The sequence below is a fragment of the Nicotiana tabacum genome, chromosome 2, assembly GCF_000715075.1.
Source record: "Nicotiana tabacum cultivar K326 chromosome 2, ASM71507v2, whole genome shotgun sequence".
Lineage (NCBI taxonomy): Eukaryota > Viridiplantae > Streptophyta > Magnoliopsida > Solanales > Solanaceae > Nicotiana > Nicotiana tabacum.
In genome coordinates, this window is record NC_134081.1 from 720,978 (window position 1) to 736,157 (window position 15,180).

Genomic DNA, 15,180 nt, shown 5'->3' on the forward strand with positions numbered 1-15,180 from the left:
GGTTTTTAACAATTGTTAGCATTTTGAATGTGATAGTTGATATATATTATTTAGCGAATATAAATATTTTTTATCTAGCGTCCAAATGTGTAACTTTTATATTAGCAACCTCTAACAGAATCCCACCACTTAAGAGAGAACACCCAACTTGCTTGCTTGTTATAGTACTTCTTCAGTTTCATTTTATGTGTCTTTATTTGACTAGACACAAAATTTTATAGTCTTAAATTAAATATTAGCATAACGTACCAAAAATATCGTGTGCAGTTAAAAATGTCAAAGTCATTTAGGGAGTGTTATTAAAGGTCAAATAAGAATGAAAAAGTTTTTAAATAGCAAATATAATATTTTTAAAAAAAAATAAACGACAACAACAACAACAACCCAGTAAAATCTCATAGGTGAGAGGTCTGGGGAGGGTAGTATGTACGCAGACCTTACCCCTACCCCGATGGAATAGAGGTTGTTTCCGATAGATTCTCGTCTCAAGAAAACGATTTTTTAAAAATAGACTAATAAGAGAAATTAGATACATAAATTGAAAAGAACGGCATAATGCGAAAGTTTTCTGATAATATTTGAAATACAGGAGAACACCCACTGATATTAAATTCAAAGTGAGCATTAGAGGAAAAAAATAAGGCTAGACAAATACATATTTGGAATTGATTTTCTGATCTCTTTGCCTTAACACTTATTCTTTTCTTATTAATGGCTCAATTCGAGGGCGAAGTCAGATAATTGTGAAGTAAAATAACTAAAACATCAATCTTTAGCGTCTTCGCGCGGCGGTTTCTCGCTGTGCATTGAAGAAAACAGCAGCAACAGGTTGGCTAAGATCATTTTCTTCGGCAAAATTTCTAGTGTTGAAGTTTTCCCTTGAAGTAGGAGGGCTAACTGATTGTCTTCGTCTTTGCTTGAAAAGTACAAATACAAACCTATGGATTCCAATATTTGGCCTTGGAATCTCATAGCTAACCAATTCTCTTCCTATTTTTAGTATAAAGATTAAGCATATTATAAGTTAATCATCAACCTAAGAATGAGTAATAACAAAGGAGTATAACTCTAGCAGGAAATATTAATTAATAAATAATATTAAAAGGGGCGCGGTGCATAAGGCATCATACGTTCATGCAGGGTCCGGTGAGGGCAACACACAATAAGTGTGATGTAGACAACATATCCTAATGCAAACATTAGTGGCTGTTTCTACAGCTCGAAGACAATATATATGAAGAATTATCAATTATATTGTTCTAGCAAGTTCTCTAAATTTTTGGTAAGTAAATTTCTAATAAGATTAAAAAACTCCAAGAAAATATTAGATTAAAGTAAATATACTGGCATAACTAAAACGTAATCCCAACTAACTTGTATCACCATTATAAACCTTTGATCATATTTCATTGTGCCCTACTTTTCGATTCGTCTACATGGATTTCAAAAATTTGAAAGACTTTTCAAGACAATTTCGTTTCACGTAATTTAGGTCCATTATGTCTCTTTTTAATACCTTTACTTACCAATCACGTATACGGAATGGTACCTCTGAAGATCGACGTAGGACATGATCAAAACATCTCAAGTGACTTCTCATTTTATCATTTACATATGCTACTTACATCTTTTACAAATGTGATAAATTCTTAATTTTGAATAATCTTATATGACTAGACACATTTATCTTGGGACCCGTTTCTCCATAGATTTATTTTTATTTTCGATGTTTTTATCAAAATAATGTTTGGTTATACGATTGGACTGAAGTTTTGGAAAAATTCTTGAAGATGAGTTTCCAAAAACCACTTTTTCATCTAAAAGTTCATTTTTCTCATAAAACTCTAATAATTTTCAAGTGAAATGCATGTCTAAATACAATTTCAAATTTTATATATTCTTTTTTGACTTAACTCAAAAGAACTACTTTTTTCAAAAATGACATATTTTTTTTATGTCCAAATGCTTAGTTAGAGGGTGTTTGGATTTACTTTTAAGCTAGTCAAATCAGCTTTTAAGTTTCTTTTAGCTTTTTTCGGTGTTTGGCTAAGTCAAAAATTGCTTAAAATAAATTTTAAAATGCTTAAATTAAGCCAAAAGCAAAAAGGTGGACAACCCTAACTTATTGTTTTTTGGCTTAAAAGTTATTTTTGCTGAAAAACCACATTTTTTAAGTCAATCCAAACGAGCTCGTATCTGCATTTTTGTGACGCTCATCATGTGGACATGTTCGACTTTAGAAGTCCAACATTCACTATTATATAACACTGTTGATCTTACAATTGTTCTATATAATTATTAGCAAGACAAAATAAGTGAGTAATGGAAAAACATCTTGTATCTTCTTCACATGTGCTTGTAATCTTGCAGAAGAAACTAATAAAACTTACCAAAAGTAGCATCAGTGGTACCTGGAATGTCAGTTACTATCCTGTCAAACAATCAGTAAAACACTGTCAATTTTATTTGCCAGCTAAATATTCAGTAGTATATAAGGATAGTTTCAACTAAAAATGATCTTCTCATATTTGTAGATTTTACATATTTTTTCTCATTTTCTATTTTTTTTCATTGAGTTTAGGGCATATAGACAGACCTCTCTATAACAATATCAATATATAACAATTATTCACTATAAAAATTAAGTTTTTGTGGAACCAATTTTCATGCTATGTTATAATATATTTTTTATATAACAGCCAAGAAAATTCGGAACAAATGAAACTATTATAGAGAGTGTACCAGTGGAGATGCTCTCGTAGATAAGGATCACTAGGGCCGGGAACATCAGGGTCTGTCATGACCTACATATTAAAAAATAATAGTATAAGTTTTATGCACTGATAATGTGAAAAAATAACAATCAAGTCACTTCAAAGAAAATTACATAATATACTATTGACCGGAAAACTAATAATTGTAACAAGTAACATATGTTATAACAGGTTGAAAACTCTTTTGGTTTGTCATCTAGTATTTGGCACGAGTTTTGAGGTTTACTAATCCGGGTTCGTGCTGAAAAATTTTGGGGGTTAAAGCGCTTCCTACAAAAAACGATTGTAATCCCAGGGCTAGCTCGAACCCGAAACATCTGATTAACGATGGAAGGTTACTTAGCAACCCACGCCAGCCTTTGGTGATTATAAAGGGTTAAATTAATATAACTTGTAAAGAAATAAATGGAACTTGATGATCTTGGAATTAAGGAAAAAATCAAGAAAAATTACCAGTGTGAAGAAAGTTCTCAAATCTCCTCCTTGAACTTCAACCTTAGGTCTAGAAGTGACAATAGAAGGAAAGAATTCATGACCATTGCACACTAATTTGTTGTTATAAGTAATTGTCATTTTCACTATAGGACTAAATGAATCAAGAACATCTCCTACTACTCTCCCAACTATTAGAGGCTCCAAACTTCTTGCCATAATAGAGAGAATTAGACAGAGATAGAGATAAAGAAAAAAAAGAGAGAAATTTCAAAGATCTTAAGAATGGTTTGCATTTTACATTGGATCAGAGGGCCACCATATATATATATGTACTAAGTTATAGCTATAATGGTGAAGGAGAATAAAAGAAAGTATAAAACATGGGACCTAAGGAAACTCCAAAGTATTAAAATTCTTTGTTTTTTCAGGTCCTACCCCCCCCCCCCCAAACAACCCATCCCCCAAATCAGCCCACCCCACCTAGAAAAAATTACAACAAATCTTTCTTCAGTACTAAAACACTATTAAAAACACTCTTATTTCTGATAGAATTTTCGACCTAATTTGTCGAAATTATACCCGTCGGAAATCATTGCGGTAGCCTATTTAGGGTTTCAGACGAGTATCCGACAGAGTTGTAATTCGCTTGTTATTAGGAGTGTTTTTTATTTATTAGTATTGATGATGTAAATTGAGAAGTCGATCATTGTTAGCTACTTAATGTCTTACTCATAAAATATACTTCTACTAGGAATATGAGATATTCGTACTGTTTTATATTATGTGACAATATTTGATAGGATACAAATTTAGGTATTAATTTGACTTAATGAATGTATTAGTGATGATGAAAGAAAATATTAAAGTTGTGATTAGAAAGAGAACAAGCATAACCTCAAAATTGAAGGGAGAATAAGCTAATGTATTCAAATTCTTGAAGTTTATGAATTGTATCAAAATAAAATGGTGTCAACATAGGATCAATAAATGCTTTTGGTTAATGTTGGTTACGAATGCATCCACTATCCTTAGATTAAATTAATATGGCACTCTTTTTTTGTATGTTGTAAAAATTAAATTATTTTTATATATTTAAAAATAATTTAATTTAAAATTCTTTCATTCTACCTTTAGGGGTCGTTTGGTTGGAAAACAAGTTATCCCATAATTAATTATCCTGAGATTAGTTATCCCAGGATTAGTTATCCCACCCACCCATAGGGATAAAAAAAATATTACAATTTCGGGATAACTAATCCCAGAATTAGTTATACCACAATTTTATCCCAACTAAATATGAAATAAACTCATCTCAAATTTAATCTCGGGATTAATTATCATTTATCCCTAGTATCAAACGAGACTAAAACGAAACTAGGAAATCACAGTAGAGGATTTGTTTTCTTGAACCTCATCATTGGGTTTTTCTTTCTTTCTTTTTATGTCAAATTGGGTGCTTTCCCATCCCTTCTAGCTCATCCTCTTGAGGGGCACATGTACCAAATGACTTGTAAATTTGACAATTGTATGTACCTAAAAACCCAACTTTTATTAGTTCCTTAAAAAGTTTTGGGAGCTTATGTTGTGTCACAAAAGTAGTAAATCCTTGAATTCTCTGAGTACCATAAAAATCCAAAAAAAGCAAATAGTGATGTGTATTTTATTATATCATGTTAGTATTCTTTGACACCTGAATGGATCTAGGAATTGATTCTTGATTGCTTGTAGAGCTTAAAATAATAATACTAGGCAATAGTTTTTCTTCTCTCCCATATATAAATGTCAAATAAAATCCCTTAAATTAGCTTTTGGCATGTTGTCCCAACCATTAAATACCTTATGGGAAGCAGTAGGTATGAATAATACACCCAGCCGTCTCAAATCTCACTTGTAAAATATATATATATATATATATATATATATATATATATATATATATATATATATATATATATATATATATATATATATATATATATATATATATATATATATATATATATATATATATGTGTGTGTGTGTGTGTGTGTGTGTGTGTGTGTGTGTTATTGTTTCTTTTAAATATCCTCGGCTCAATGGTGGAGTTGTATAGAAGATGTTTCAACTAACCAAGAATCACTAATTTATGAAAAGAAAAAAGAGATGGCCGATTAATTCAGAGCAAAACTTAAGGACAGAAATTCTAGATTATCTAATTCTGTAGTTAGAGAGATTTTCAAATGAGACTTCAAGTTGATCTGACCAATTCACATCCGCATGATCCAGTAATGAAGATGCTACTAGAAGGATTTCTGCGTGAAATGCCCTCTTTCTTCTCTCCGACACGGTTGTTGAGACACACTAAGTAGTCATGGGAAAAATAAATGTCATATGTGAACTACAACGACAAGAAGAATAGTCTTGTCCATACTGCATTTATCTGCTAATCTTATTCAATCTTAGATGGGAATCAGGGCGAAAATTAGGGCAATCTCTACCTTCTTGATATGTGGTATACCAACTTGAAATCTGATTTGAAAATCTCTCTCTATCTTCACATATTTAACTGATGTAATCATATTTCAATCTGTTCCCAGAACGATGTTTCATTTCTATATATGGAAACAATTTAACTTAAAATTATCATCTTATCCTTAATAATAAATTTTTATAGCCACATGAATATTAGTACGTGTTTATGACCACAATCACAAAAGTATTCTTTTCTTTCTTAAATTTGATCACTAATTAAATAGGTACATGGAAAGTGAAATACATGGAGTAACTAATGTATATGACTAAGAACACTTCAAGATAGGGTTTCTACTTAAGGACATTAGGAATCCGTTGCCTTTTCATTTAGCGTAATGAGGCTTGTCTTATTAGTGTAGAATCTTTCCCAAATTACTTGTAAAATTAACATAAAAATTGTCACTAATTTGGAAAAGATTGATTTTTTAAGATTCTGATTATTAAAGTATGGGCACACTGCTCAGAGTATAAAGGGAACTCCACCATATATATAAATGAGATGACAAGTCATTTCGAAATGTAAAGATGATTTGCCCATAATTCTTGTTTTGGAAATTGCTTAGGTAGTGGTATTACCATAATTAGAAATCAAAGTACACTGTTAATTATCCTAGTCAGTCGTGCAGATCATGTCAATGCACTTCAAAAGCCTTTCTTCACCTTTTATTCCCCCTTTAAACAACATATAATTTAAAACCATCTGTATTAAGAAAGGCCTCTAATTTATTATATTCTAGCACCTAGAACAGTTTTCATTATCAAGCTTTCTTAAATTAATGTAATGTCATTTCAATAAGAATCTGCTTAAAGGTTTTAAGAGAAAAAGTAGGCGCTAAGAGGCGGATCTGAGATTTCTAATACATGACACACAATAGTAAAGGAGCGAAAATTAGTATTTAGTGGGAATCGATTTGTATTTCTTCGCATAAATAACTCTGTATTCAACCAAGTGCATCATTCAATATTTTTGAAGCACAGGAGCCAACAGATATTATTAGACTAATTCTAAAAAAATACATACACAAAATATCTAGTTTGGCAGAGAGACCACGGGTTCACGTACCTCGGACTATAAATCCATTATTTATACACTCCTTTTTCTTCTTCATTCTAGAAAGACAAGACGTTATGCTCATGCCAAATGGAGAACCAAAATTTTAATTTCTAATCTCCCAAAATGAAGCATTCTAAGCAGTGGCGGAGCCAGGATTTTCATTGGAAGTCAAATCATAAAGAAATAAACTCATCCAGAAGTCAATGGGTGTCATTATATAGTATATATATATATTTTAAAAAATATTACTTAATTATATAATGTAATTTTCCGACGAAGGGTGTCAGTTGACACCCCTTTGGTGTATGTGGCTCCGCCACTGAATTTCTAAGGTCATAATATGTTGGAGTAAACATTACCTGAAGAGGTTTGCAACAATGGAGTGCTTAGTTATTGGGGGTGAAGGGATTAGAGTTAATCTTTTAGGTTACAAATTTGTCATTTGTATTTTGCTCTCTTTGTTATAGTTGAGTTGGATTAAATCTTACAGAGGTAAGTCTGTGATTTTTTTACACCTTCTATGTAGGTTATTTTCCAATTAAATCTCATGTGTTTTTTTTACTTAATTCCGTTATTTCATTTGCTTGATTTTTTTTTATTACAGTTACATGGAATCACAACTTGGATCATAGTCAAAATGATATATCAGACTGATTGATTCTCCGGTGAGCTTGAACTTTTTTAGATTATTTTTGACTTCATTTAGTAAAGAGTTTATCGATTGCTTGACAGATTCAAAATTTAAAAATAAGACTTTTTTTTTTGTTTCAATCGCTTCGATAATATCGTTAATATTGATTTGAAATTAACCACTCATACCGTTAACATATGAGTGCAAGTCTATGCCAACTTCAGACTCGTATGTTTCAGACAAGTGATTTTCAACTTCAGTCTCACAAGTTTGAATTTGATTCTCTGGATGAGTAAATTTTAAATACTTTTTGAACTTTGGCTACTCTTTAAACAGTAGTCATCTAAGTGGCTATTTATGCACTTACCCCAAGTGAGTTAACACCCAAATTCTTCAAACAAACATTTTTGGACTTCACTCACTTGGGCCAACCCAACATAACTTACATGAAGAGAACCGAAAAATCCCTTTAACTTAAATAGTTGCCTATCCAAGCACTTAAACTTAAAATAGTCAGCGGATATATTATATATGTATAATTGATATATAATATGTGCATAATCGTGTATAATCATTATATAATCTATATATACTGACTAGAAAAAGTAAATAGTAAAATCGATCGATTATTTGTGTAATGCTCCGAAGAAAATAATAAGTAAGAAAAGACAATTATTTGATTGGACCACTAAAAGACTAGCAGAACTTAGAACAGAATTTATGCCCTTTTTTTTTTTTTTTTTATATAGAGCTTTTTTCACTTTTAGCTCGCGCTAGAAACTATTTACATTTGGTAGTCGAAAAAGTGTATAATATTTGTATGTAACATACATAATGTATATATGTACAAAACATATATATTTTTTCGACTATTATTTTGAGAGTGGCTATACAGTGTCATTCCCCCTTTTTTATAACCATATGATATTTATAACCCAATGATCCAACTAATATAGATTCACGCCACAAAGAATGTGTGTAACCAATCTTATTCCTAGAGAAATACAGAGGATTAGATTATTCGATCAACGCCCCAAGGATAATGGAGAATAAAGTTCTTAAGCCATTTACTCTTTGTTACAATATTGTAGTTATATTTCAAGAGTATCGACGTTCTATTAAGATAAATGTACTTGTACTATTATAAAAGTGATGAATAAATTCAAACACGCATTTCGAACGATTAATGCATTTTCACTAGTCAGATAATAGAATAAAACTTTCTGATGGAAGTGTCACTATCTCAATTTCCCTCCGTAAGATATCGCGATGGTACCTAATCTTTACGAGTAGGTAAGCCTAATATTTGCTGATTAAGTAATAGATTTTTAACTAAATAACTATTAAGCATGAAACAGAAGTTTCCATAATAAGCCAACAATCTCAATATGATACAATATCCCAAAACCGGTAGTACAAGTCATAAGCTTTTTCAAGAGTTACTAAAAATAACAATACATCACTTTCCCATAATAATAGGAAACATTGAAAATAAAATACAATAGAAGGTGACTTCGAAGCCAGCGGACGTCCAGCAGGTGTACCTTGAAGTCTCCGGCCGCACAGGCATAAGTCTCAAACCCAACTTAATCCGAAGTACCTGAATCTGCACAAAAATGTGCAGAAGCGTAGCATGAGTACGCCACAGTGGTACATGGTAAGTATCAAGCCTAACCTCAGTAGAGTAGTAACGAGGCCAGATCAAGACACCTACCGGACATGTAAACCTGTGCAGAATATGACATAAAGCTAATAAGGAAGGAATATCAATGTGAGGCCAATAGCAGAAAGAATTCAAATTACAATCAATAGTGAAGATAAGGGGAACACGAATGGCAACGAGAAATAACCAAGCAATTAAGCAACAATATAGTCGGAGTACGGATGAAGTATGAATGTGTTCAAGTGGGGAAAACGATGACAACTCAACCAATCAAATCATTTCTAATACACGAATTTCAACAATCCCACTTCTCGTAATCTCATATCATAAATCACAACTTCCAAACGTTACACATATGGCACCTTGTGCCCACATTTTCCATATCACTTTCGCACGATAAAATCCACGTGCTACCAGGTACTTAGTATCTGTGTTAAATACTAATAAATAATATTCGAGAGATCTATTCATATATAATAAAGTAAAATTGCAGTTTCTAAACAAAACAGAAAATCAATGAGAAAATGAGTTTATTTTGGAAAATATTTGGGTAAAGAGAATAACATTTTCAAATAAAATATGGCATCGGATAAGCTACTGATTTGAATATAGAATTTAATAAATTAAAATATATAGCAATTCCTTTTTAAGTAAAGTAGAAATATCAGATAGGGTAAAGAGATTAAGTTGAGAAATCGATTAAAGTGAAATATGATGACTATTAAAATAGTAAGGTATCGAATGAAACTGCGAGTTTTAACTTAAGAGTCACATAAGGTAAGCATGTTATTAATTTTTTTATTTAAAATCGTTATGTTACTAACAACTCAACAGGGTATGAGATAATGACTCGGCATAGTAAATTCATCTTGATCAATTTGCCAAAATAATAGTAATAGGAAAGAAAAACAGGAAATGACGGCAAAGCAGTAAACTAATGAAAATAACTCAATCCTCGAAAATCAGTAAAAGCCAAAAATACCAATCCTTAATGTCTCGTACTAAAGAACTGAAGCCAACACAATACAACAAGGAATACAAAACACATAAACTGTTGCGGCACACAACCCGATCTCACTATAGAAATACGATCCTCCCTTATTCCACCATGTAAATATCAATAATAATAAGTAAATATATGTTGCGGTGCGCAACCCGATCCCATCATATAATCAGAGTCAATATCATAATCCTCCCTTATTTCACGATATCAATCCTCTCTTATTTCACCTATTGCGGCGCGCAACCCGTTCCCACCGTATCAATATAAATCCTCCCTTATTCCTCCCGTTGTGGCATGCAACCCGATCCACAAGCAATTCAAATTAACATCAACAATCCAATACTCAATTTACAAGAATTTATACAATCATAGGGTATGAGTACACGGCAATGAAGGAATCACGTAAAAATCAAGGAACGCAACAAATATTACAAAAGCAACAAGACGAGTGAAACACGTGATAACTACAAAGGTATGCTATTACAACCATTAAGGCAAGTAGCAAATAAGTACGGAGTCATGGAAGGAACTCAATAATTAAGAGGTCACAAGACAATAAGGAAGGCAACAACTTCAACTAAAGCATATAAGTACAAAATATCAAGTAAGAAGTACAATGAGTGCTAACAATGTCAAATAAAGTATATAAGAGTATATTAGCGATGAGAGACATAACACGTCATGACAATTCACTTAAAGGTATGGAAAGAGTCTAGATAACCTAAACTGCTCAAATACCATAGATAGCCCGTGTACCCACTCCTCACCTTGTGTACACGGCTACTCATGACCTCAAACTGCTGAACTGGACACAATTGCTCAAAACGACTGGTCGGGTCGTTACATCCTCCCCCACTTAAACATGCGTTCGTCCTCGAACGTGCCAGGAGTCGTTCCAAAGCTATCAAATCACTGCATGAGCTCACCATACATACACCCGGGGATGATTCCATATCACCCAAATCCATGTAGGCCTGACAACACAACTTAACTGAAGATCCCACTTCATCCTTAGTCAATAACCTTAGGACAAAACCCCAATCCTCAATATCTCAAACTCATCATAGGGTCCGAATCTCGCATCAATACACTGTATAAGACTGAACAAGATGATTCCAGTAACAATCCCAACCCATGGTACAATCACATGATGTTCCACACAACTCAAATGCCCACAGCAATAACTTTCGACCACCATAGTTGTCCAATAACAATTTTGGTACCGGTAATACACTTCATATCTAATAAAATTTGTTTTGGACCTCCGCAACACTGCCCGTGATAAAAGAACATGCAGAAACCCATAATCGCCCATGAAATCAACAAGCCAAATAAGCTATCTCGTCCGTCAAGGGCCATTGCCCAATTCTTAGCGGAAATAGCATCATCCTTCCAAACACTCCTCATCCTGATACGATAGTGTAACTCTTAGGTCTGGAAACCTCATCTCAGCTAATACAAGCAGCCCAACTGACAACTCACCCCAAGACCACACAGATTCTCACACAACAGGTCCGTACACCAAACCAACAATAACTCAGATATGCAACAAAAATAGAAGGAACATATAACAGGAAAAGTACAACATATATAACAAGTACAACATATATAACAGGAAAAGTACAGTTTCATTAACTCATCCCACAGGGAAAACAAAACACCAAATAAACACAAGGAATGGGTATCCCACATAACATCCGCAGCGGCGTGCAGCCCAATACCAAATATATCAATCCACATAGGGATACCCATCGAGCCAAAGTGCTCGGGTTCACTGATCACATGAATGCTGATATCAAGCACGATAGAGTGCACAAGTATAACTGTGGGAAAATGATTAGAAATACTACAACATGGAGGAAAGCAAGCACAACTAAGGTGCAATGAGCAAATCAACATCATGAGGGCCATCTTGCCCACATCGTCATAAGGCCTGAACAGGGATTACAACATGCATGAGAATAATCATACAACCTCACAGCCCATTATAGCATAACAGAGGAGCACATAACATAGACCGGGGCACAAATAATATCCATTATGTCTGGTAACATAACTGTGATATCAACTTCACAAGAGTACCCAAACCTGATCCGATATAAAATACACATTCTCGTTGGGATTTCAAATAGCACCCAAACCAATTACGATCATTCCCAAGCAGGTAAATAACCTTCCAAAAGTCTATAACAATCTATCCATAACATATGCCATTAGTTATCCCATTCTCAATATTTCTTCACAATCCGCAACCAAGGAATAGTCCGCCTACAAGAGATCCAGTCCTGAAAACTGACGAATACCAGAACTTTCATACCCGATCTAAACTACGCTACTCAAATGGCTAATACATCACTCACACTCCACCATCCTACGAAAATACCACACCGCGTAGCAAATCCCGAACCTCAAAAGCCCCAAAACCCGGCAATCACTGTACCACTAGTCAAGCATCTGAAAGTCAAAGTACAAGGTGCCTTCCTAAAATGCACATTCTTCACATGCGATATCCAATAATGTCAGCATTCTATTAACTTTTGATATCCATCTAGGAGGAAACCATAATGCACAACATTTTCCTTATTCTTGTAGCAGACAGTCGACTCAAGCCATGGCCGACACCATCGAGAACTCTCTGAGACCCGCATGCATGTAACTAAGCCATCAGGGCCGCATCTTCCCAACTCAACCGAGTCACACAAACCGTCTAACCCAAGAGTACTGCCACAAACGCCGGTAGAGAATTACCACCCAAAAAGGACCAATTACTTCCATTGCTATGCTGACCCAATACTACCGAACTAACCCATTCTTCGGATACTCCTCGACTTTCTTCTGGGGTAACACTTCTTCCTGTCGAAACACAACGATCCCAACCAAAGCTCAATACAGAAAATCCTATCACGAACCACGTAGCCCAGAAGCTCATAAACCATCGTATTTTCTCTGAAGCACCCCATAATGTCACAGCTGAGATGCCCACGCTAAAGAGACCTTCTGTGAATCTTAAATTGCTTCTCTGACTTCTCTGATACTGAAATGTAGATCCATTAATGACACAGAAATACCGCAAGTCCCAGCATTATCCCATGAATATCTCAGATCTTAAACATATACAAATTTTGGGGAACCCTTTAATACCACATATATACATCTCAGGCCAAAACTGATATAACAGAAGACCCTGCAATCTATCGTCGATAGTGGACTCCCCCACTTGGCGCGAAGCCATAGGACATAACATCCGATGATCCACAAAACTAACCTTCACGGCTCGTACAACACCACTCAGAAGATACCCCAAGTCATCTACTAAGCGCATGTCCATCCTCGTGACAGTCAAACTCGCTTTCTCCAGTGCCGTGAATGATAATATGTACCTTCCACTGAGTAAAAATCCCATACGAACCACATAGTCTCTAATACCACCAACTATCCTCAAATCAACATCCACCTCGTGACCCTAGCACGATCGCGGCGATGTCACGACCCAAAATCCCACCACAGGCATCGTGATGGCACTTAGTCTCTAAGACTAGGTAAGCCGATTGCAATTATAATTCAAGCCTTTTTTTTTATAAAGATATAATTTAATACACGTGTCGAAACCAACAACGGAAATAATTTTAAAAACCTCCCAAGACTGGTAATACTGAGTCACGATCTCTAACTGAATTTATGAAATGATCTCAAGGATCGAATATACAATACTGTTTGAATAATAATTAACGGTACAATAAAATGAAAAGACTCCAAGGGACTGCGACAACCAAGCAGCTCTACCTTGAATCCTTGCGATCAACACACTAACTCTGCGCGAGTCTGATATCTCTAATATCTGGATCTGCACAAAAATATGTAAAAGTGTAGTATGAGTACACCACGGTCGGTACCCAGTAAGTATCAAGACTAACTTCGGTGGAGTAGTGACGAGATATAGTCAAGACACTCACTAATCAATTAACCTATGCAGTGTAGCAGTAATAGAAACAAATGGCAATGATAACAACAAGAATAAATAAATGATGTAAACAACAAGGCAACAAGAACACCATAAATATTTCTCAAACGAATAAGGAACACAAATACAACTAATCAATCAAGTCCCTCAAATATACGTCTTTCCAATGTAAGTACTTCAAGTATAAATCTTTCAAATATAAGTTTTTCAATAAAAATCCTTAGAACATAACCTTGTCAAATAAATATATATTTAGAATATACTCCCTTCAAATAAATTTCTTTCAACTATGATTCATTCAAATAATATTTTTGGAATATAATTCATTCAAATAAAAGTCACCTTGTGATACCTCATTTCATAATCATTAAAAAATCGGGTCTCAACCCACTTCCATATTTCCACGGCACCTCGTGCCCATATTTCTATCACAACTGCACGGACAACTCACGTGCCAATAATATCAATGTTTATAAGATCCACATGATCAATTTATTTCCACTAAAGTGAGTTTATAATTTTTAAATCAAGTAAGAAATCAACAAAGAAATAAATTTATTTAAGAAATCATTTAGGTGAAGAAAATAACATTGCACTTAAATTAAAGTATCAGATAAACTACTGATTTGGATATAAAACTATTTAATTTAAAATATTATAATAATTTCTTTTATTTAAATAAACTCAATCATCGAAAATCAGTAAGGAAAAACCAGAAATGTACTTCTTCAGAGTCTCGTGCTAAAAAGCCAAAGCCAACACAATACAACTAGGAGCACAAAATACATAATAATAAAGTCAACTAGTACATGACAGAAGAAGACAAGAATTTACATATTAAATAAAATAAAATCACCCAAGACAAGAACATAAATAAAGAAATATCAACAGGGCACTCCCGAGGTACCGCCTCGTAGTCCCAAATCATAAATAAATTAATAATATCTCATTTTCTTATATCACCGCGAGAGCCTTCACATTTAATTTTAAAGAAATTATTTTTCCTGAAATAGCAACCCGCGTTTTAACCACCCTTATCACACCGCATGACTTCTAGCAGTTCCCCTACTAGCCACGCATTTCAAGCCACCCTTATCTCACTGCATGTGTTTTAACACCCTGACCTTATATCACCGCATGTGTATCA

The 15,180-nt window shown here is 33.8% G+C and overlaps 1 protein-coding gene across 2 annotated transcripts; it reads right to left on the reverse strand.

Annotated features, from left to right (window-relative positions):
• Positions 1-601: 601 nt before the first annotated feature.
• On the reverse strand, positions 602-3,491 carry LOC107810240 (protein SELF-PRUNING-like). 2 transcript variants are annotated; one of them, XM_016634999.2, is made up of 4 exons: positions 3,228-3,491; positions 2,743-2,804; positions 2,412-2,431; positions 602-990 (listed from the first exon to the last, which is right to left on the reverse strand). In XM_016634999.2, exons 1-4 carry the CDS (start codon positions 3,423-3,425, stop codon positions 773-775), a joined length of 498 nt encoding a protein of 165 aa, XP_016490485.1. In that variant the 5' UTR covers positions 3,426-3,491; the 3' UTR covers positions 602-772. The 2 variants fall into 2 exon arrangements, with proteins under 2 accessions (XP_016490485.1, XP_016490483.1); XM_016634997.2 differs by having other exon boundaries at positions 2,391-2,431.
• Between the last annotated feature and the right edge of the window lie 11,689 nt (positions 3,492-15,180).